The following is a 21,778-nucleotide window of genomic DNA, read 5'->3' as shown; positions in this document are numbered from 1 at the left end:
CCCTGCGAGTGGCACTATCAAAAAACCTGTCCCAGGTGTCCCCAATTCCCCCCAAAAGGAGCTGCGGGAGCCCTTTGCTTGCACTGTCCTTGTGCCTCCCCCTCCCTGCCCTCGGTGTCTGTTCTGGGGAGGACAGGGGTTCCCATACCTGTTCCTTGAGCTCGTTCAGCTGGGAGGTGAGGTGGGACACCAACTTCATCGTGGTGTTCAGTTTGTCCTGCAGATTCCGGATCTCGTTCTGTTCCCCTTCCCCTTCATTGCTGACCAGGGACATGGCTCGCATCCGGGGGAACCAGTCCAGGTTCTTGTTCTAGAAAGGCAGCCATGGAGAGGGGAATTGGAGGTGGGGAGAAGAAGAGGAAGGAGACCTGTGTGGGTCTCACAGGCAGCCCGTGCTTAGGGATTAAAAAATTCCCTTTGCAAACATCTCTGCACATTTCCCACAAACCGGCTATTTCTCGTTTGTTTTGTGCAGCCTTTTGGGCTCAAGTGCAGAAGTTTTTCTTTCCTCAATTCTCTTTCCCTCTCTTGCCTTGAAACCCCCTTGAAGCCACATTCCTTCCTGCCTGGTTCAACCCTTAAACTCACGACCCAAACCATCGGACACTGTTGGTGCTGGCTGGGATGGCAAAGTGGAAATACCCAGCTAAGGACGAACTGAGGCACTTCTGCATGACCAAGTATTTTCCAAAGGGACTTCTGAGAGCTGTTTTTCTCTGGCCAGCCCCTTGCTCTAATACCCCCAGGGCAGGCAGGCTGGGATGGCCCGAGGGGCCCTGTACCTTTATCATCTGTGCCACGTAGCTCTCGGGCCCCGTGTAGTCCGTCTTGTTCTTCACCCGCACCAGCACAATGAAGTACAGGTAGTTCCACATGTTGTGCTCGTATTTAATGTGCTCCTCAAAGGACACGGTCTTGTTGTCAAACTTGTCCCGTTCCAGGCCTGGGAAAGGCAGTGAAGGTTGGAGAAGGGGAGGGGAGAAGGTAAGAATTGAGCAGCAAACGTGTGAAAGGACGTACAGAAAACAGCATCCTCCCCCAGGGGTGTCCTTAAAGTGCTTTTAATAATTAGTTGGCATTTAGCACACAACAAACCTACAAACCAGGGGGAAATCACAGAATAATAGAATGGTTTGGGTTGGAAGGGACCTTAAAAATCACCCAATTCCAGCCCCCTGCCATGGGCAAGGACACCTTCCACTAGACCAGGCTGCTCCAAGTCTTGTCCAACCTGGCCTTAATCACTGTACCCACATGCACTGACCCCTCGCTGAACAGATTTGAGTTTTGCAGTGATAAATAAAAAACAGGAACCAGTTGAAATTCTTTTCCTTCCCCCAGTCTTGGAGGGGAGGAAGAACTTTGGGGCAATTCCTGTGTTCCCAATGCTCACCACAGATGAAACAGGTGGTCTTCAGGATCTCTTCCTTCTTTTGTTTCTCACTCCTCAGATCAGCAAAGGTGTCAATAATGACCCCAAAGATGAGGTTAAGGACGATGATAATGACAATGAAGAAGAAGAGGAGGTCGTAGACAACCCGAGCAGGAAACAGGGACTCCTGTAATGGATGAGAGGGAGAACTGGGAGTCTCGCCCAGCTCTGCTCCAGCCACGCTGCCTCACTGCATGGCCGTGGCTGAGGGGAGCAGAGGGGGGATTGGGAACGGAGGAGAGGAACACGGGGGATGGAGCTGGACGTGTCCCAGGCAGGGAGGGCAGTGGCACAGCAGTGAATGCAGCAGGATTTAGCGGGAGGAAGGGCCCAGGTGCTGCCCCCGCTCACATCCTTGGAGGGTTTCCGCAGGATGTCCCCGACGCCGCCGCCGTTCCGCAGCCCGTGGTTCAGCACGGTGACGATGCACATGAGCAGCGTGTCACAGGCGCGCTCCCACTGCTCGGGCTCAGCTTCTGCAGGGGGAATAAGGGCACAACTCAGGGCACAGACAGGGCTGCAGCACCAGGCCCTCCCGGGGGATGGCTCTGGCTGTGGCGGTGCAGGAGCTGTGATGTCCCAACGTCCCAGCAGCTCCCGCAGCCGCTCCTCGCTGTGCAGGCGTTGGCCGAGTGCTCCTGGAGCTCAGCTTCCTTGATGACTAACTGAATCTACTTCAACATTTTTTATGCCAGGGTCAGTGCAAAATTCACAGGCCTCCTGCCCAGTATGAGCCAGAATATGGGCTGTTTGTTTCTGTCTTGGAAAAGCTGGGATTTTTCTGAGCTGCCTGGCAAACCTGCTCTGCCACAAAGAGTCAGCCTTCCCAAGGAGCTCCCTTACCTTCCAAGGCAGTGGGCGCAGTAGAGCAGCTGACTTTGTCACTGCTGCACGATTCCATGAAGGTCTCCATGTTCCTTTGCATCCCCAAGGGATCATCTGCAAGGAACAGAGACCACAGCCCTGTCAGAGCAGGCACTCGCCTTAGCAAAGCTCCCCAGAACTTCTCCACTGCTTCCAAGGAGATTCCAAACCTCCTGGAAAAAATGTTGCTTCATATTGTCCTAGATTTTTCTAGGCTCTGAATCTTTTCTCAGGGTTCAGTGAGATTCCACAGCGCTGACCCTTCATTTGCAGCTCTGTACCCCCTTCTCTGTCACCACTAACCCCAAACCCTGCTCTCTGCAGCACGAGGTCCCTGTGTCAGCACAGGCAGGTGTCTTCTCTGTGACCCCAAAACCAGTGCTCCCAGTTTCCAAGGCCCTCAAAGAGATGTGTGTTCCTCAGCAGGGAGGGAGCAGGGTCCCAACGTCCCCTGCTCTGCCCTGTCCTGAGCAGGGTGAGGGCTGACCAACCTTTGCTGTCCGGCAGACGATCCACCTCCAGGATGAAATCATCCTTCAGGAACAGGAAGCCCACGATGGAGAAGAGGTAGACGAGGATGAGGGCCAGCAGGGCTGTCAGCAGGATGGAGCGGCCGTTCCGCGTCACGCTTTTGATGACATTAAACAAGGTCTCCTCACGGTAGATCAAGTCAAACAACTGAAAGGACCCAGGAGCAAAGAAATGCTGCAGGGTGCTTTTCCTGATAATGCCTGGCCTATCTATATCCCCTTTTATCCTGAGATCTTGGATCGCTCAGCAGACCTTGACTAACTTTCGCACAAAGCCTTTAAGTTTCCCAGCTTACTGAAGGGAAGCAGAGAAGAATGAAGTGACTTATGCACAGCAGGAGAGCCAAGAATAGGCCACGTTCACCCTGGCTCTGCCCTCGCCAGCTCACGTTGTCTCCCAGCTGACCCAGATAAAGTACACAGCAGAGATTAGAGAGAGAGATACAGCACAGGACCAGGAGAGAGACAGCAATAGATAATGTTGGGAAGCAGAAAGATCAGCCCACGCAAAGATTAGAGCGCAGGGAATTGTTCTCTCTGCTATCAGTCGGCCCCTGGAAGGTGTCACGGGAACCTGTCGGCTCCTAAGGCGGCAGCCAGGCCACCTGTGCCCCAAACACCTGCATTTACTGTACCAGGATGCTGTAGAAGAGCTCGTGCACGAAGAGCCCCAGGACGCTGGTCACGATGTAGCCCACGTGGTACAGGAACTCCACATCCATGATCATGGCCTTGTACCCGCGGATGAAGGTGCCCCGGTTGCCCACGAAGCTCACCACGAACACGATCTTGTTGGTCAGCTGGGAACAGCCAGAGACAGGAGGGAGGGGGGTTTGCTGCGCTCCAGGGAGGTGGAGCAGCCTCGGGTGCCCCAGCACGGGCAGCACTTACGTTGAGGGCTCCCAGGATGTTGAGCGTGAGCCCGATGCCCAGGTAGTAGATGGAGCGCAGGATGAGCGCCACGAGCAGCGGGCGGACGCCGTAGCGCTTGGTGAACAGAGCCATGATGGAGAAGCAGATCAGGATCCAGAAGAGCAGGGAGATCAGCGGGGAATCCAGCACTCCTGGGAAGGGGAGACCCACGGAGATTAAATGGCAGGAGGTGAAATGCAGCTGCCAGTCGGGCACTACTGCTGCCAGGCTGTGCAGGAACACTAATGAGCTCGTTATCAGAGAGAGAGATGGTGCTGGACTGCAAAGACTTGTATTGATTCAGATGGTTCTTACTGATACATTTTCTACCATCTTTTATCCAACATCTCACTGTAGATGATGGAGGCTTTGCCTGACAACAGGAATAAATTCCATCACCGTTTCCCACATTTCACAAAAAGGGAAAGTGCAGCCCGGGGAGAAGAGAGATTTCCCTAAGAAGGAAGCAGTGGGAGGGCTGGAAACTGAAATCCTGACTCAATCCCTTCCTTTGCCCAGCAAGAAAGACTTGGAGCTTTAGGAGCCCAAAGGAGGTCAAGGATAAGGGCAGTACAGTATGGGGAGCAGTTTTCCTTCATATGAGGATCCTCCTCCCTCTGACCCCGAGGAGCAGCAGGTGCTGGGGCACTTACCCATGGAAGTGGCTTCCACGTAGGGGTAGAAGAAAGCAATGATGATGTTGATGAAGACAGCCAGGTTGAAGGAAATGCTTCCCCAGAGCGTCATTCTGCGGGAGAACCAGTACATCAGCGGCATGCCTGGGGGGAGAGGAGGCAGACACACAAAGCTCAGCCAGCCTCGGGTCAGCTGGGGAGACTGGGCCCTCCCAGACCCCCTGTGTCATCCTGGACCCCTGATGGGCTCAACTCAGGGCAGCTGGTGGCCCTGGAGTGACCCAGACTCCCACCCCTTCCCAACGTTCATAAAATACACTGAAAGCATCCCTCCCCATCTGCTGCAACAGGAGTGCACCTTCTGAACGGCTGTGCTCACATTCCTGGGTTTCCCAGCCCTCTGGCCTGCTCTGACACCTTGGGTTCCCCCCCCAGGGAATTCTGCCTCGCTCTTACTGCGCAGCTTCTTCTGCCACTCCATCTCGTTGTGCAGGAAGGACGACTGGTCGAAGAAGTCGCTGACTTTGCTGCCCTGCTCATCCTGCTCCGTGGTGGTGAACAGCCTGTACTTGGTCTCCTTGGTGAGGAACTCACAGATTCCAGGCACCGGGAAGATGATCTGCTCCATGCTCCGGTCCAGGCGCACGATCTGTGGGAAGCAGAGCAGGGAGCCATCAGATCCTGCCCTGCCCTGCTGTAGTTCCCTCCCTCCTAGACCCAGCTGTGCCTTCCCCTCCTGCCTCCCCTCCACAGGGCCCAGACATCACTGGGCACTCGTCTGGAAGCCTCTGAATGGACCCATCTGCAAGGGGATCCATGCCAAGCATGAGGATGGGGCTGCTGGATCAGCTGCATCCCACTGCTGCTGGGAGAGAAGGGAAGGGTCTGGGAGGCAGCTCATCCCTCAGCTCCATGGGCTCTGCTAGTGCTCCTGCCAGCACAGGGATGGGAAGGGGGAAGGCTCCTGGTGCAAAATAACAGGGCATGAGGTGTCTGGAGCCTCGTGGGATTCATGGATCGTGGGCAGGCTGGAAACCCAAGAGCCAAGAGGTCTTGCCTCGATCTGGGACGTGTGTTTCTCATAATATGCCAGCGGATCCTCCTCTTCCTCCTGCACCGGGGCCGTCGACTTCAGCATCTGCGACAGCTGCTTGTTGTTGAGGCTGAGCTGGGGGGGGAGAGGGAGAAGGAGAGAGGGAGGATGAGTGTGGCTGCAGCTGGGAGCCAGGTCCAACTGCTCCGACAACGTGCCTCAACATCTCCCACAGCTGATGAGGCTTCAAGGAAAAGCAAATGAATTAAAGCTTTCTAAAGGGGTGCGAGTGCTCCCTGCCGTGACAGACATTCGATTCCCTGCAATAATTACATCCAAGTGCTGCTAATCCACAAATTACAAGGCAGTGCTCACAAAACCCCAGGGAAATCATATTCCTGCTGAATCTTGTCGGGATCTAAGGTACATGGGCAAGAAACGACAGCAAAAGACTCAGCTCTTCCTTTCTGGAGGGAAGGGGAGAGAGTGGGTAACAGCAGGACCCCCCCAGGGCCCCCAGCCTGTGTCACCCCGTGGCTGAGCCCCACACTGATGTGTCCTTCTCTCTTTAGTCCCCCTGAGGAACATCAAAATCCATCAAATCTTAAACAGCAAAGTCCAGGAGGGCTCAGTAAGGGTGGGAGACTCTTTGCAGCCCCTGGTCAGGGTGGCTCCGAGGGGCTCTGCCTCCACCCCCGAGGCCCCTCCATACCATGGATGAGATGCCCTCCTCCTCTTCCTCCTGGATTCGCTTCACTGGCTTCAGGAGCTGCTGCAGAGACTTGTTGTGTCGGGAAAGCTGGAAGAGCACGTGGATAGTGGCAGTGAGCACAGGCTGCAGGGCAGCCACTGGCAGCCACAGGAGTGGGATAGGGGTGCAGGGGGAGCAGGATGGCTGGAACGGGGGGCTGGCTTTCTACCAGAGCCCAAAGCACACTTGCCAGCCATGCCTCCCTAGGGGGCCAATCTGGTTGGGGCAAATGTACACAAATACAGAGAAAAATGTGCAGTCTGTGAGTAGGAGCCCAGCCTGGCAGGTCCCTGCTCTCACAGCTCCCTACCTGCAGTGCCAGGATATAAATGTTGTGACCAACTTCCCGGGGGGAAACCTCGGCGTTCTCACACTCCTCCTCCTGCAGATAAGCCTTCTTAATCACATCCACCTGCAAGGCAGCAGAGGGGCAGTGAGTCCTCCCCATCTCCCTGCCTCAGCTCCCTCCTCTAGAAAACCCTTGGGCAGGGAAGCTGGAGCAGAAGGACCAAGTGAGATGGTTACTGGATGCAAACCAGAAAATGCAGCAGGAGCTGAGGCATAAGAAGTTCAGCCATGGGCTGGGGTTCGGTGGGGCCAGGCTGGGGCATTCCCAGTTCCCTTACCAGTTCCTGTGGACGGAGGCTGATGAGGATCCGCTCGGCATTTTCGCTGTCGTGCCTGCTCTCCATGAGGGCCAAGAGGAGCTTGGAGGCATTGTCCTGGTGAGGAGAAGCCCTTGCTGAGGGCAGCTGTGCCCTGCCACTGCCCAGGGCTTTGGGGTGGGCAGAACCCCCCTGTGCCCCAGCCAGCTGTGACTCCCCTGTGCCAGAGGCACCTGAGCCTCGTGCAGTGGAGAAGCACCAGCCCTGTCCCACCGAGCCCATGTGTTCCCACACCCGAGGGTCTGACACGTGCAGGGTCCCCTCTACGGGGAGCACCAGAGCCCACAGCACAGCCTGTGACCCTGCCAGTGAGTCCACGCCATGACACGTGCAGTGACACACGTGCAGTGACACATGTGCAGTGACACACACATGCAGTGACACACACACACACACACACACACACGTGTGCCCACCATCCCTGCCCGGGGCTCTGGGTACCTTCAGCTGCAGCACCAGGTCCATGCGGTACTTGCAGAGGGGGCTGATGTCGTTCAGGATGAGGGCTGTGATGATGTCGATCCCGTTGGACTCGTGGGTCACGATGCAGCTCTGGGGGAGCCAGGCAGTGAGTTATTGCACGCACCCTGCCAGTCCTCCCAGCTCCACCCTCCAGCACAGCCCCCCGGTCCAAACCACTGCCCTGCCTGCAGCCCTGACTCTGCCCAGTCACCCCAGGAGCCCCAAAACCCCAAACCTGAGGACCCACAGGAGACCCCCGACCTGGTTCTCGTGGCAGGGCCCCTGGCAGTACTCGGTCAGGGTCTCCAGGGTCTGGGTGATGAGGGCCACGTTGTACTCGTTGATGTAGAGGCCCAGCAGCCCCAAGCCCCCCGTGGTGCTGCCACACATGATGTCCAGGAACTGCAGGGTCTCACACACCAGGTTGTAGTTGGTTTTGTTGTTCTGGCACCGCAGGAAGTTCTGTTGAGCAAAGTCCAGGAGTGAGGCCAAGTGGCCCCACTTGGGGGGCCAGTCCTGATCCCTCTACCAACACCGTTCCAGCTGCACTTTGATGGATATTTGGGCTGGGACTGTCCCTGTAACCTGCAGACCTGGAGAGCAGCCCTCAGTCCCACAGCCAGTCCTGCCATAAACAGCTCCCTCCCCAGCACCAGGCTATCCACAGGGGATGGTGCATTGCAGCTGGGGAAACTGAGGCACAGAGTCACTGCTGCATTGGCTTTTTGGGACCAAACTGGGGCAGAGCCCAGCCTTGCCCCCCCCCAGCCCCGTGGCCTGACCCCCAGAGCCCGAGAGCCCCACGACCAACCTGCAGGTCCCGGTTGTGGTTCTCGCAGAGCAGCTGCAGGAAGCGCAGGATGGGCTCCATGATCAGCACCGTCACCCCCATCTCATTGTTCTGGCCCTGCTCCCCCGTGTCGTGGCCCTTCCGAAACCCCACGGCCACCGGGTACCGCGTGGGGGTGCCGGGCATCAGGAAGGTGTCTCCTCGTCCTGGAGGGAAATCTCCTGGTCGGCATCGGGCTGTCAGAGGGGCCCCCCCTGCCGAGGGGACACTCCCCTTACCTTTGGTGCCAGGGTCTGGCTCGTCCTTGTCCTCACGAGGCTTGTTCCCGATGTCACTCATGTTCACCGACACCGTGGACTTGGTCTCCTGCTGCGCCTTCTTCATCCGGTCGTGCAGAACCTTAAAGAACTTCTCAGACTTCTTGTCGCTCGTCATGAGGTTGTAAAAGGATTTCTGGGAGGAGGGAGGGACAGTCGTTCAGGTCTCCACCACAGGGTCCAAACTGTCCCTGCCCCTCTGAGCTGGCAGCCTCGGCACGCAGGACCTTGCCCGAGAGGACCTGGGTTCTGCCTGGAACCCCACTGGGTTTTTCACCTACTATTTTTGACTTCCCTATGGTAAAGAATTTGGGATAACCCCGGAGTTCCCATCCAGGAGCCACAGCCCTGAGCCATTTTAGGAATACCCGGCAGAGGGCATCAGCATAACTCCAGAAATAACCTGGAACCACCTGCCCCATCCACAGGCTCCATAGATCCAGCCAGAGAGCTGGAAATCTCAAACCATCAGATTTTGGCACAAACACAGGCAACCAAGAGGTACTCTGCTCAAACCCACTGTCCAGGGCTGAGCCCTGCCCCGTGCCCACGCTGTCCCTGTGCTGGAACTGCCACGCTGCCCACACCAAACCCCAGCTGCTGCCCACACCAAACCCCAGCTGCTGCCCACACCAAACCCCAGCTGCACAAGCCCCCTCAGCACCTGGATCTCGGTGTTGCCGCCGTCCAGCAGCCGGATGGCCAGCAGGATGCTCTCCTGGAAGATCTTCTCGTTCTTGGTGTTCATGATGAGGTCAGCCACCAGCTTGGTGGCCCCCTCCCGGTCCAGCCGGCACTGGACAGCGGCGATGGCAGACCAGTCCTGGTCCTGGCCTGTGTGAGAGGACACGAGGGATGTGATGGTGTGGCAGTGCAGGAGAACCAGCACAGCTACACCACTGCTGGACCATCTCCCCAGATCCTTTACTCCCATGGATGTGGGGTCATAGCAACTACCTACAGACCTGACCCCACCATGGATCAGGAGCCAGGGCTTGGATGTGTGTGTGAGCAGCGCAGAGAGGCAGGGAAGGGGCAGGAGAGGGGCACTCACCTCCCCCAGCAGCATCCCCCATCTCCCCTTTGGAGCTGGACCTCTTGTTCTGCAGGTAATTGTTCATGAGTGTTTTCCGCAGCAGGTTGCCCTGCCAAGACAAACACAGGTCACGAGTGTCCTGGGGCAGGGCCAGCACTGGGGCTGAGCACCCCTGGGAGCAGGGGAGGGCTCTGCCAGCCCGGAGAGAGGGGCTGTGGACCTGCCACGAGCCCACAGTGCTCACCCTCTCGCCATACTTGTTCCTCTTCACCAGCATCTGCTGCAGTGTCCTCAGCACCTTGATGCAGAGCTTCTCCTCTGTCTCCATGAGGTCCTTGGTGTGCTGCACCAGCCTGGCACAGCAAAGCCATTGTCACACCACCCTCCGGGCACAACCCACGCAGGATGAAGGTCCCCAGCCCCTCCCAGCACCCCCTGGCCCTCACTTGGACAGGAATCCCCCGCTCTCGCATCGCTGGAACGCCTCCGTCCCCTCCATGAAGAGCAGCTCTGGCCGGTGCAGGACGTCCACCAGCACGGACAGCTCGGCCTCCACCAGCGGCTTGAGGCGATCCTCCAGCGCGGTGATGATGTCCTACAAGCCACAGCATGCACCTTCAGGGCCAGAGCACGTCCAGGAGCCACGGGCATGGCAGAGGGAGCCTGCAATGCCAGCGCCTCCCTGCCACCTGCCCCACGTCACCCCCTCCCCTGCCCTGCACCTGCAGCTTCTCTATGATGTTCTTGTAGTCCCACTGGTTGGGGGTGGTGGAGACGCGGGGGAAGGTGCGTGTGGCTGTCTTGTAGCTGGAGGTGTTCCTCTGCACGGTGCTGGTGGAGCTGCTGTTGAGCAGGGAGCTCACATGGGCGTCCAGGTCCATGGGCAGCGCGATGGAGCGGCTCTTGGCTGTGGGACACCGGGCCAGGGTTGGGGACAGCCCCGACCCAGCTGTGTCCCACCACCCTGCCCGGGATCAGGCACCCCTTCACCAGCATTCACTTCATTTGCAGCAGAGATTTGGGTTAAAGACAAGAATCAACTCCTTTAGGCCAGTGGGGGCTGCAGTGTTTCCACCCATCCCTCCCACTGCAGCACAACATCACCCACAGCCCCCCCAGCCCAGCAGAGGGTGGAAGGAGGCAGCAGCTACACCTTTTGGTTGGGAAAGCCCAGCGTGGAGATGTTGTAAGCACCCTGCCCTGAATTCCAAAGGGAAATCCCCACCCAGTGCCCAACCACCAGCAATCCTTTCCATGGTGACTCAGTGCTTAAAACCCTCATCCTGAGTCAGGCAGCTGCATGCTGAGGGCAAAGCCCTGGCCAGGGAAAACCACCACAAATGTTGGCTTTGTGTCCAGGCAGGGACACACCAGGGAGCTCCCAGCCAAGCCCAGGCTCCAGTTATCCCCACACCACCCTGGTCGTGCTGAGCCGCAGCTCAAGGAAAAGCACACCCTGGAGCTGAACCTCCCTGTTCCCAGCCAGCAGCCCCTCACTGTGGCCTCCTGCCCACCCCTGCAGAGGGATGGTGGCTCCTGCTCCCTGCTGGGGCTCGGGCAGCTCAGGCTGGCCGTGTCCCTTGTCCTGGGGGCACCGGGCAGGGCTGTGGCAGGGCTCTTACCGACCATGGCCAGCGTGCGGATGCAGGACTCCACCGAGCTCTTGTGCTGCTGCTGCAGCCAGGGACACTCCAGCAGCCTCATGGTGGACTGGAGAAGCTGCACCACGATGGTCTGGTGGGTCTGAAGGAGAAAGCAGGCAGGTGTGTGTCAGCACAGGGTGTCCAGATCTCGTTTTGGGGGGCTGGAGCAGCTGTTTTGCTCCCCCAGCCATGCTGCCCGTGCAGTGCCTTGTCACCTGCAGCGAGGTGCTGTTCTCCGAGAAGGGGGAGCTGAAGAACGCATTGATGGTGTCCAGCACCACTGTCAGCACGTACTTCTCCAGCGTGGCGTCTGGCAGGCGCTTCTCTCGCTTCTTGCACATCTGTGAGGGGAGGAGGATGCTGATGGCACACAGGTGAGGGGCTCATGTCTGGCCAGATGCTGCTGGCACACGGTGCTGCCAGGACCGTGCTGAGCTGAAGGACACGGTGGGTGACACAGCTCCTGGGTCCATGACTGAGAGCCCTGACCACTCCCCAGCTCCTGCAGTAGCAGCTACACGAGTCCCCACAGTGCCCATGTCCCACAGGCAGCCCTGAGGGAGCCTTGGGGACACCAGTCTGTCCCCATCCAAGCCACTGCTGCCGTGTCCCTCCCACCCAGCCCTCCCCATGCACCTGGGCCATGTCCAGGGTGAAGTTCTCAAACAGAGTCCAGATGTGGTTGCTGGTGTAGATCTCCTTCATCTCCACCTCCGTGTCCACGTAGCAGTGGTTGACAAAGTTCACGTAGGCCATCTTCACCTGCCAGGAGGGGGCAGGGGCAGGGGCACCGTCAGAAGGCAGTTGGTGCAAAGCCCCCATCCCTCTCCTGGCAGGCTCCCCGTACCTCCGTGATGCAATCCTCGTGTGTCACCACCCGCACCACGTCCTCCAGGGGCAGCAGGGACGTGCACTTGATCTCCGTGTAGACGTTCTTGCCCTCAGCACAGGCAGCCAGCAGGTCCACCAGGGAGATGTGGTACATCAGGGGACTGTTCTCCTCCACCCCATCCCTGGCTGCCGTCATCATCTCCAGGAGGGTGGCCAGGGAAGCCTTGTCGTTGTAGAAAACCACCACGTCGTCCCCGGCGTTGGTGAGCTGCAGGGAAGGGTCAGTGGTCACCACTCTGGAAAAGGAGGGTCAGAAACCTCCAAGGCCAGTGGTGTCCTCTGCAGCAGAGGGACAGTAGAGGTCAGTGAAGGGTGACAGGGACATGTGTCTGCAGGGAAAAACGGGCATTTGCAGTGCAATCAAAAATAACAGCTCGTGGGACTCCAAAACTGCCTCTTGGACCTTGCATTGGGCTCCTGGAGATGTTTCTTACTCCAGGGAGGAGCCAGCGTGGTTGGAAGGCTCTTCCCCAAGGAAGAAGCCAGTGGTGCAGGTTCCAAGAGCGATGCCCTGGTACAGCCCCACTCCCGCCCCTGGTGCTCACCTCGGTCATGATCATGTCCTGGCACTTCTTGACGTACTTGCCCTCGGCCTTGATGATGGTGTGCAGGAAGTCGAGGTACTGGACGTGGCGGCCGTGGGTGGCCACGCAGTGGATGAAGTGCTGGGGCACCGTCTCGTTGATCTCCGAGCAGAGTTGGTAGTTGTTGAGGAAGATGTGCTGCATCGTCTCTGCCTCCAGCAGCTGTGGACCGGGGCACAGAGTGAGGCCTGGGGGCTGCAGGAACAGCATCCCCCTCCTGCCCTGCCCCTTCCTCTCCAGGGTCTCCTCCTGGCTTTCCATCCCTTGCTCTCAGCCCCAGGAGTGGTTCCCAATTCCCTCCCTGTGCTGCTCCCTGTGGCCGCCCCTCGGAGCCCTCTCCTTACCCCTGGGGTCAGGAACAGGTTGAGGTGTTTGTGCAGCAGGGCCTGGTTTTCCTGATTGCCAGCACAAAACTTCTGCAGGAATTGGTGGGTGAACTTCAGGATCTCCATCATCTTGGCATCCCCCTGAGGAAGGAGAAACACCCAGAGCTGGGAAGGATGGAGAGTGGCAGGAGATACTGCCCCACTGCCTGCCCAGCCACCACGCAGGGGGGTCCCTGCATCTCCCCCTTGCCCTGGGCACTCAAGACCAGTCGGTTTCTGCCCACCCACCTTCTCATACGGGATCTGCAGCAGGTCCAGCATCACTTTGTGGGCGTCCATGTTCTTGAGCAGCCGCTGCTGCTTCTTGCGCACCTGCTCCCCGACCCCGCACATCTTATTGAGCCGCTCCAGGATCTGGGGCAGAGGGACCACAGTGGAGAAGAGCTGAGCGTGGGGCCCCTCAGGGTGGCCACCAGCACTGGGGCTTGCTTGCAATCCAGGTGCTTCCTCCACAAATCCCAGTGCTCCCTGGCACCCCCTCACAAATCCTCCCTGCAGCACCACGCAGAGCCCTCGTACCTGTCACCCACCCAGTGCCCTCCCGTCCCCCCAGTGCAAGGCTCACTCACAGCCCTGGGGACCTGATGGTTCCTCCCTGTGTTGAGCTGGCAGGAACAAGCCCTGGCTTGGACTCGTTTCTGCTGAACCCCAGAAGAGCTTGGAAATCACCCCAGGCTTTCATCCCTTCCTGCTGGTGCCCCCCAGTGCCTCTGGGAACAGCCCTGGCGGTGGGGCTTGCTCTCACTCACCCCCTTGACTATCTGGTAGTTCTCGCTGCTCTTCTCTCCCGGAGCAATGACCTCCTCATCGGCAGCGTGCTGCAGGGGACACAACAGCACCAGGGTCCCACTGGGCCTCTCCAAAGCCTGGGGCACAGTGACACCCCGCAGGACCCTCCTGCAGCCTCCTCCTCCAGGGAGAGGGGCACGGCCCATTGAGAGCTGTGAGGGTTGGACCCTCTGCCTCCCACTGCTTTCCCACCCTGCTTCCCAGGGCTCTCACCTCCTTCTTCTCCTTCTTGTTCCCCTCCACTGCGCTGTCCCCTTTGCTGCTGCCCTTCTTGTCCACCCAGAGCTCCGATTTCTCCACCATCGTGCGGAGTTTGTCCAGCTCAGACTTGATCACCTTGTAGTTCTCCACATCCTGGGCTGAGATCAGGAGCTGAACCTGCAGCAACATTCCCAGGGGCTTCCAGTCTGGGGCACAAACCCCACTCCTCTCCTCTCCAGACCTCCTTCTCAAGGAAAGGGCCAGGCCCCACTCCAAATCCTGCACCCACAGCCAAGAGCAGTGTCCCCCCAGGGTCACCTGTTTGAAGGTGTGCAGGACCTCCTGCCTCTGGCTGAAGTGCTTGAAGAGGAGCTGCAGAGAGCCCGAGATGAGCGGGGGGTAGTCGTGCATCGTCAGGTGGATCAGCACCCGCAGGAACATCCTCCCTCCCTCGTCATCCACCTCCAACATGCTGCTCGACTTCCTGAGCCGGGATGGAAGCGCTCGGCGTTACCAGCCCCGCGGGAGCTCCCCTGTGCTCAGTCACCCCCCTGGGCTCATGGCCGTGGCTCCATTAGCCTTTAGAGCCTCCTCTTCCTCATCACCCGCAGCTCCCAGCCTGCAGGATGGACAGGAGGGGAAGAGCCCTCCTGCCTGTGGGATAACCACACCGGGGGCAGGGACTCACCCCACACCGAACATGGCCTCTGCGTGCTCGCCGATCCGGTCCAGGTTCATGGCTGCAGCTGAGGGGAGAGGGAGGGGGTTCAGGGGTGCCCAGCGCCTGCCTGGGAGTTGGAAGGAGCCCACAGGAGCCAGCCCAGCTCCCTGCCCTGAGCATCCACGGCAGACACCTCGTCCCACCTGCACAAACTCCCACCCCACGCTCCCTGCCAGCAGCGGCGAGTGGAGGCTGCTGGAGCTGCCACCTCTGCCATCTGTGTCCTGCCAGCCCGTGGGACTGCTGAGCTGGGGGTGTACCAGGAGCAAAGTGGGAGAGTTACTTGTGGAGTCGAAGGCTGGAGCTGTCCCGTCGGCTGCACTGTCCTGCATGGGGTAAACTTCCACAAACTCCTTCTTGAAGACGGAGAGCAGGTAGGAAATCCTGTAGTCCAGCCGCACGTTCAGGATGAACTGGGAGCAGTGAGGAAGAAGAAAGCAGGAGTGAGTGAGTGCCCTCTTCATGCCAGCTGTCCTTCTGCATCAGAAAATCACAGCCCCACTGGCTCCAACCTGCAAGATCTCCAGGATCTTCAGCTTGGTCTCCATCACCACAATGTTCTCGTTCTCAATGCTCCTCCCTCTGTCCACTTGCTCTGGGGCTGACCCAGCACTGAGGCTTGGGGGGCTGAAGATGGACTGTTTCCTGCTCAGCACCATGGTGGACATCATCTGCCCCACGCCCTGGATCGACCTCCGCACGTTCTTCCCTGCAGAGGCAGCCACAGCAGGCAGAGTTAGTGTGGATGGAGAGGGAGGTGGCAGAGGACCATGGAAGGACCCACTTAGACTGGAAAGTGCAGCAGATTTCATCAGAGAACGAGTAGGAGGGACTGGACATTTCTCTGGCCAAGGGCTCACCACCAGCGCACACCCAGTGCACACCCAGTGCACACCCAGCCACAGCTTCCACGGCAGCAAACCAGTGCCTTGTTTTCTTGCAACCACAACTGGACAGCACTGGGCAGACCATGGAAAACCCCTTCCTGGTTAAGGACAGGGACTCACCCGTCACCTCGTCGTTGTAGACCGCCTGCATCATCAGCTGGGGGTTCTGGACGCAGTCGATGATGCCCAGCAGGGTCCGTGTCAGGCGCAGCAGCTCGCTGAAGCTGTAGAAGCCGAAGTAGATGAGGTTGTGGGCAAGGCTGACGACCTGGGGAAGGACAAGGCAACTCCAGACCTCGCCGTGCTCGGGGCTGGGCAGGAGGATCAAACATGGGGGACAGGGATGCCCAGCAGAGCCTCGCTCGTAGCAGTGACAGTGACACAAACCGTGTCACTCCCTGCCAGCGCCAGGGACACCGCCAGCACCGCACCTCGAAGGTGAGCTTGTTCTTCTCCTCGTTGGCGAAGGGCACGGCCTCGCTCACCACGTTGTTGAGGTAGTCCTCCACGAACTCCATGGTGCTGGCAAACTTGTTCTTCTTGTCATCGCGCGACACATTAAGGTTCGAGTCGTAGCTGCCAGGGGAGACATCGGGGTGAGCTGGGTGGCAGTGAGTCTCGTCCTCCAGGCAGGAGCACTGTCCAGGCAGCTGCTGAGCCATCGTGGCCAGCAGTGATGCCCGTGACAGACTGCCCACTTCCTTCTGAGAGCTGAGACCTACGCAAGTCACCCCACAAAATGCTCCCCTCCCAGTCCCTGCCATGGCATCTGCCACCCCCCCCTCCCACCCCACCCCTCAAAGCCCCCGTGAGCCCCAGAGTCTCACTCTTTGATCGTGATGGCCGTGGGGATCTCGGTCCAGAGCCGTGCAAACTTGACGGGCATCACCAGCTCCTGGGGGTCCCTGTCCACGTGCACGTGCAGCATGAGGTGGCAGAAGGACGCCCGCAGGTCGAAGGGCAGCATCTCATCTGCCATGCAGAGGAAGATCAGGTCCACTCCCAGCTGCTGGGAGATCTCCTTGATGGCCAAATACTGGCGGTCCAGGCACATGCGGGCAAAGAGCTTCAGCTGGTACCTGCCCGGGGATGAGGGGGAGAGGGAGTGAGGCCGTGCAACCCTCACACCCTCACCTGGAGAGAAGGTGCCACGGGATCATCACCTGTAGTAGCTGAGGACATTCTCGTCGTGGGCATTGCCAGCCCGGGCCTCCTGTGCCAGCTGCCGGATGCTTTTCTCGTGGTGGTCGTTGTTCTTGTCCGTCCAGGTGAGCCAGACCTCCTCCTCTGAGTACTCGATGCTCAGGTACTCGTGGGACTGGGACATCTCCTTCACTGGCCTCAGCCTAGGGCAGGAAAGGGATAAATCTGGAGATGCTCCCATGAATGGAGCAGCTGCACCTCCAGGGGTGATGGGGTTTAACCATGGGAGCTGGTGGAGGCAGGACCAGGCACAGACCCCACCGTGGCACTCACTCAGTTTTGATGAGGATGTCGCTGTTCTTGGAGTCCAGGACACACTTGCAGATCAGCTCCTGGGTGACGGGGATGGCGATGTGGTTGGACACGCACAGGTCCGAGAGGTAGTCCAGGAACCTGCCGAGCAGAGGCAGCTCGCTGTCAGAGCGGGTCCTGGGGGTCCCCAGGGACAGACCAGAGGGGCACCCCAAGGGACAGACCAGAGGGACACCCCAAGGGACACCCCAAGGGACAGCCCTGGGGGACACCCCGAGGGACACCCCAAGGGACAGCCCTAGGGGACACCCCGAGGGGCATCCCAAGGGACAGCCCCCCCGGACACGCACCGGGGCTCGCGGTTCTTGCGCACGAGGCTGACGAAGGTCTCCACCTCGGTCTTGGTGATGTGCTTCTCCAGCAGCTTGCGGTTGTTGTGCAGCAGGGCCGTGATGGTGTCCTCGGCCAGGATGTCGTACCCGATCTGGGACTGCATCATCCCGAACTGCTTGGCAATGTGCTCCTGGAGGGGCGGAGAGGTGGTGAGCACGTGTGCCCCTGCCCCACCGAGACCTTGGGAGCCCCCCGGGGTTCTGAAACACGGGGTGGGACGGGGGGTCACCCCCACGCACCTGGTTCTTGCGATAGTCCTCCTGGGAGTGCCGCAGCACGCGGTAGCACAGCCGGAACATGTACTGGTAGGGAGCGTTCTTCTGGTCTGACAGCTCCTCCAGCCTCACCAGGGGCCCTTCCCCGCCCTTGTCCTTGAAGGGGGCTTTCAGGATCCCAAAGATCTGCCCAAAAGCAGAGGTAAGTGCTGTGTCCTGCTCCACCCCTGTGCGTGGCTGGGCAGCAGGTTGGGTGCACCCCTGGGGCATGAGCTGGAGACCAGAGCCTGCTCCATGGGGTTTTCCAGACCTCTGGCCCCCAGCGTGACCCTGGACATTTCCACAGGACCCAGCCTTGCTGGGATGCAGGGCCCCAGGGACACCCACCTGCTTCAGGATGTTCTGCTCCCGCATCAGCTTCTGCCGCTCCCGGTTGGGCTTGGTCACCACGATGTCCAGCACGTTCTGGCCATTGTTGGGGACGTCACTGACGAAGAACACCAAGTCCTCCAACAGCTGGATCACAAACCTGTGAAGGGGCACGGTGCAAGTGGGCTGGGGCTGCTCACCTGGCCAGACTCGGGTCCCTGCAGTGGTGCTGGTGGGTACTGAGGGACCAAAGAGCCCACGTCAGGGCTCAGAAGCCTGCCAGGGAAGCTGCTGCCCAACCCTCTGCTCCCTGATGGAGCTCAACAGCTGGATCTACAGCCCCTATGGTTCCTGTATGTGCCAGGGTAAATGCCAGGGGCTTTGCTCATGGCTCGTGCCAGGGATTTTGCATTAAATGCCTCTGCCCCCTTGGTCACCCCTGAGGGACCTCACGGGGAGGGCTGGCAGGGCGGAAGCGGCTCCCTCTGTCCCACAGGGATCTGTGTTTGCTCAGGAAGCACCAGGAACCCACCCACCTAAAAATAATGCGGTGACTAATGTGGCTGCCCCTATCGTGGGGCCATCTCCCAGCCCCTCGGATATTTTTCCAGCGGCAAAGGAGGGGCCGGAGCGGGGCTGGGCCGTTATCGGGTTTCCTCGCCAGGCTCCTGCGAGAGGCAGGCGTGGATTGGGGTTGTGGGCAGGAAAGCAAGACAGAGCTGGCACCAGGACTGGGCAGGGGCCTCATCCTGCAGAGATGCTGGGGAGCCCTTGGAGGAGCCCAGTCCCAGCTCCCAGGGGAAACAGCCCTTTACCTCCGGTCATTCTGGCTGAGGAAACCTTCGTTCATCTTCTCCACCACGTTGGCCAGCATCGAGCTGGCGTCGTTAGCGAAGTCCAGGTCCCGGATCTCAGACACAGGCACAGAGACGATGGCAAAAGCTTCTTTGTCTTCCTTGGTGGGGCACGTGCCCAGCTGGGAAGCGACAGAGAAGCAGCATCACACACACAGGGCAATGTCGAGCGTGTCCCCACACTGCCACCACCCAGATGACATCAGTGACCCGGTTTGTCCCCATCAGGAGGGCTGGGTGGGCTCTAAGTGACTGAGATGGGCTCCAGGCTGGTGCCCTTGGATCATCCAGGGTGTTTCAGTCCCTGGTAAGGCCTGGGTGCTGGGGGGGCAGGAGCACACTGGGGCACAGGGGATGAATTTGGGCATAGGAGGAGGGAGTGGGGCCACACCATGAGGCGGATGGGTCTCTCCTCGTCGATGTCAATGGGCACGTTGGTGCTCTGGATCCAGGTGTTGGTGCAGAGGTGGCGCAGCCTCACGTAGGAGTTCCTGCAAACAGCACGACGTCCTGGTGAGTGACCCACCCACCCCTTCCCCCAGCACAGCCCCTGGCAGAACAGACTGCCCAAAATTTCACCCCACACCTTGAAGCCTCCCCTCCTCACCCCAGGCCCTCTGTGGGGCTGGTGCTGACGTACCGTGGGACGAAGGAGTCCGTCTTCTGCAGCGTGGTGGGGTCCAGCTCGAAGAGGGAGGCGATGTCGTTGCCGTGGGGCACGGCCACCAGCCGGTACTTGATCTTCTCGCCCGTGTTCCTGCGGCTGGCGCGGCTGCTGCTCCCCTGCACGGGGACGGGGGCTCTGAGCCCGGGGTGGGGCTGAGCCCAGGCTGCCCCCGAGCCCAGAGCCCTGTGCCCGTGGCACTGGGGCACACACTGAGCTTTGCTCGGCCGCGGGGCTGAGCTGGTCACGCACGAGGGGCTGCAGAGCACAAGCGCAGTGGGAGGCACCTGAGCTACGAGGCCCCCCCCTTCTCCAAACCTCACCAACAGCAACCAAAAAAAACCCCCTGAACGTCCAACTATCTCATCTATCAGCACTTCCCCGTGGCCTGGGGAGCCCACATGCACCGGGACCCCTCTGACAGGTTTTGGCAGGGCCCTCTCAGGAGTGGGACACGGGGAACTGCTCTGAGCGTGGGGGTGTGGGAAGCTGTGCTGGCAGCGGGGCAGCCTCGGCTCCAGGCACGGGCACGTCCCCCAGAGGGCTCTGCTTTGGGGCATTTCCCTGCTCTGGGGCACTGGCCAAGAGCCGGCGGGATTGGGGCAGCGGCAGCAGCGGTTCTGCAGCAGCGGGGCTGCAACACAGCTCACCGTGGGCACTGCTTTGGGCTCAGCCACGTCTCCTTTATAACTTGGGTTTTCCTGGAAAGTTAAAGAGGGAGATGAAAGGCAGCTGTCAGTCCTCCCACGAGGTCCCTCCAAACCCCTGAGCATGGGGTGTCATCCCTATTCCTGCCTTCCCTGAACACATCACGGAGAGGAAACCTGCCCAGGTGGGGCTGGAGGACGTGACCTGCACCCAGTGCCCAAGGCTCGGGCCCCGTGAGGGGGACAGGGGGAGCCCCAGGGAGCAGACCCAGGCTCTGCATGGCTGCAAGAACCCTCTGGAGGCTCCAGGTTGAGCTCTCAGTGAGCAACGCTGGCCTTGCCAGCAGCATCAGCCCAGGATAGGGGTCAGTCTGAGATCTTCTCTCTGCAGATGTCAGCCAAGTGTCTTTGGGTTCAAAGCACCCATTTTGGAGCACCAATATTTGCTGTTTTCCATCCCAAAGTGGTGGAAGGGCCCTAGGGGCTGCCCTTGGTGTCTTCTCCAGTTCAGGAGCACTTTGGCACGTGGTGTCCCTGGGATGCCCCTGCTTCCCTGGCAGCAGAGCACAGCCCTTGCTTGTGGCAGCTCATTAGTATCAAATAAACCACATTATCTAAGTGCAGCAACTCCTTTGTGCCTCTATCAGGAGGCCTTGAGCTGCCTTAAATAGGAGTGAAAAAACTTGGCAGATGGTGTTTCCAGACCCAGATTTTGCCCCCACCCTCCCCAGGCAAGGACAGCTGGATGAGTCATCACCAGTTTGTGCCAGTCAGTTCCTTGGAACAGGGTGAGCAACAAAAAGCCCCAACCACCCCCTCCCGGCCCCCTGGGTCAGAAAAGGAGCCAGAAACTGCCATTTTGGCAAGTGAACCCCTTCACTACAAGGTGAAGGGGGAATTTCAGAGGGGAAAGCCAAGCCCCACAACCAGGTGGGTGACAGTGATGTTCATTCACAGCCCTGGTGCCCACATCTCCTGTGAGCAACGAGGAGCCACGGGAGGGCATTGCTGCCCTGCCCAAGGTGGGCACTGCCTTTGCTAGGTGTGGCACAGCCTCTCCAGGGCAGGGCATGCTCCTGCACCCCTCTGCTCACCCCCTTACCTCTGCTGCCAGGTAGTTGCCCGTGGCGAGGTGCTTGAAGCGGTACAAGCCGTTCCAGTGCCCGGCTCCCCCTCGGCACGGGTCGTGGTGGACCACCTGGGAGAGGCAGAGCAGAGCTCAGTCCGTGGGGCTGAGGGACTGGGATGCCCAGGCAGGTACCCCAAAATCCTCCAGACACACTCTGCATCCCCTCCCTGCTCACCTCCACCTCCCACAGGGCGTTGGAGCTGGTGGCCGAGGTGGCTGATTGCCTCAGGGTGGTGCGGAGGAAGACGTGCAGCTTGCCCTTGTACTCATCACAGGTGAGGAACTTCTCCTGCTCGGCGTGGAACAGCCTCACCACGTCCCCCTGGAGCAGGACACGGTGGTGAGACCCAGGCACAAAGAATCACGGAATCATTAAGGTTGGAAAAGATGCCCACAATCAAGTCCAACCTTCATCCGAACACCACCAATGCCAACTGAACCGTGCTGTGAAGTGCCCCATCTGCTCACTTTCTGAACACTTCCAGGGATGCTGACTCCACCACTGCCTGTTCCAATGTTTAAC

At 59.4% G+C, this 21,778-nt stretch overlaps 1 protein-coding gene across 2 annotated transcripts in view; it reads right to left on the bottom strand.

Annotated features, from left to right (window-relative positions):
- Positions 1–21,778, bottom strand: part of ITPR3 (inositol 1,4,5-trisphosphate receptor type 3) — a 35,943-nt gene that overhangs the window by 964 nt on the left and 13,201 nt on the right. Inside the window, exons 8-57 of one of the 2 annotated variants that reach the window (XM_027896802.1) lie at positions 21,431–21,577; positions 21,229–21,324; positions 20,130–20,180; positions 19,456–19,598; positions 19,207–19,306; positions 18,777–18,937; positions 17,980–18,121; positions 17,617–17,778; positions 17,335–17,507; positions 17,006–17,125; positions 16,693–16,875; positions 16,357–16,608; positions 15,961–16,105; positions 15,650–15,797; positions 15,155–15,351; positions 14,926–15,055; positions 14,610–14,667; positions 14,240–14,405; positions 13,934–14,098; positions 13,681–13,749; positions 13,160–13,285; positions 12,890–13,012; positions 12,507–12,707; positions 11,918–12,169; positions 11,707–11,832; positions 11,286–11,411; positions 11,050–11,170; positions 10,150–10,334; positions 9,874–10,022; positions 9,672–9,780; positions 9,446–9,536; positions 9,056–9,225; positions 8,353–8,527; positions 8,096–8,280; positions 7,546–7,746; positions 7,264–7,374; positions 6,784–6,879; positions 6,468–6,569; positions 6,119–6,205; positions 5,431–5,541; positions 4,830–5,022; positions 4,392–4,517; positions 3,718–3,890; positions 3,462–3,626; positions 2,788–2,974; positions 2,276–2,371; positions 1,784–1,908; positions 1,394–1,559; positions 783–943; positions 149–310 (exon numbers count right to left, since the gene is read on the bottom strand). In XM_027896802.1, the coding sequence (XP_027752603.1) occupies positions 149–310; positions 783–943; positions 1,394–1,559; positions 1,784–1,908; positions 2,276–2,371; positions 2,788–2,974; positions 3,462–3,626; positions 3,718–3,890; positions 4,392–4,517; positions 4,830–5,022; positions 5,431–5,541; positions 6,119–6,205; positions 6,468–6,569; positions 6,784–6,879; positions 7,264–7,374; positions 7,546–7,746; positions 8,096–8,280; positions 8,353–8,527; positions 9,056–9,225; positions 9,446–9,536; positions 9,672–9,780; positions 9,874–10,022; positions 10,150–10,334; positions 11,050–11,170; positions 11,286–11,411; positions 11,707–11,832; positions 11,918–12,169; positions 12,507–12,707; positions 12,890–13,012; positions 13,160–13,285; positions 13,681–13,749; positions 13,934–14,098; positions 14,240–14,405; positions 14,610–14,667; positions 14,926–15,055; positions 15,155–15,351; positions 15,650–15,797; positions 15,961–16,105; positions 16,357–16,608; positions 16,693–16,875; positions 17,006–17,125; positions 17,335–17,507; positions 17,617–17,778; positions 17,980–18,121; positions 18,777–18,937; positions 19,207–19,306; positions 19,456–19,598; positions 20,130–20,180; positions 21,229–21,324; positions 21,431–21,577 (7,209 nt within the window). Of the gene's footprint in view, positions 1–148; positions 311–782; positions 944–1,393; positions 1,560–1,783; positions 1,909–2,275; positions 2,372–2,787; positions 2,975–3,461; positions 3,627–3,717; positions 3,891–4,391; positions 4,518–4,829; positions 5,023–5,430; positions 5,542–6,118; positions 6,206–6,467; positions 6,570–6,783; positions 6,880–7,263; positions 7,375–7,545; positions 7,747–8,095; positions 8,528–9,055; positions 9,226–9,445; positions 9,537–9,671; positions 9,781–9,873; positions 10,023–10,149; positions 10,335–11,049; positions 11,171–11,285; positions 11,412–11,706; positions 11,833–11,917; positions 12,170–12,506; positions 12,708–12,889; positions 13,013–13,159; positions 13,286–13,680; positions 13,750–13,933; positions 14,099–14,239; positions 14,406–14,609; positions 14,668–14,925; positions 15,056–15,154; positions 15,352–15,649; positions 15,798–15,960; positions 16,106–16,356; positions 16,609–16,692; positions 16,876–17,005; positions 17,126–17,334; positions 17,508–17,616; positions 17,779–17,979; positions 18,122–18,776; positions 18,938–19,206; positions 19,307–19,455; positions 19,599–20,129; positions 20,181–21,228; positions 21,325–21,430; positions 21,578–21,778 lie in introns of both variants that reach the window. The other variant, XM_027896800.1, reaches the window with a different exon arrangement.

This window comes from Empidonax traillii, unplaced genomic scaffold, assembly GCF_003031625.1.
Source record: "Empidonax traillii isolate 1590-97213 ecotype Southwest subspecies unplaced genomic scaffold, ASM303162v1 scaffold516:size646513, whole genome shotgun sequence".
Classification (NCBI taxonomy): domain Eukaryota; kingdom Metazoa; phylum Chordata; class Aves; order Passeriformes; family Tyrannidae; genus Empidonax; species Empidonax traillii.
This window is presented reverse-complemented; position numbering and strand designations above follow the sequence as displayed.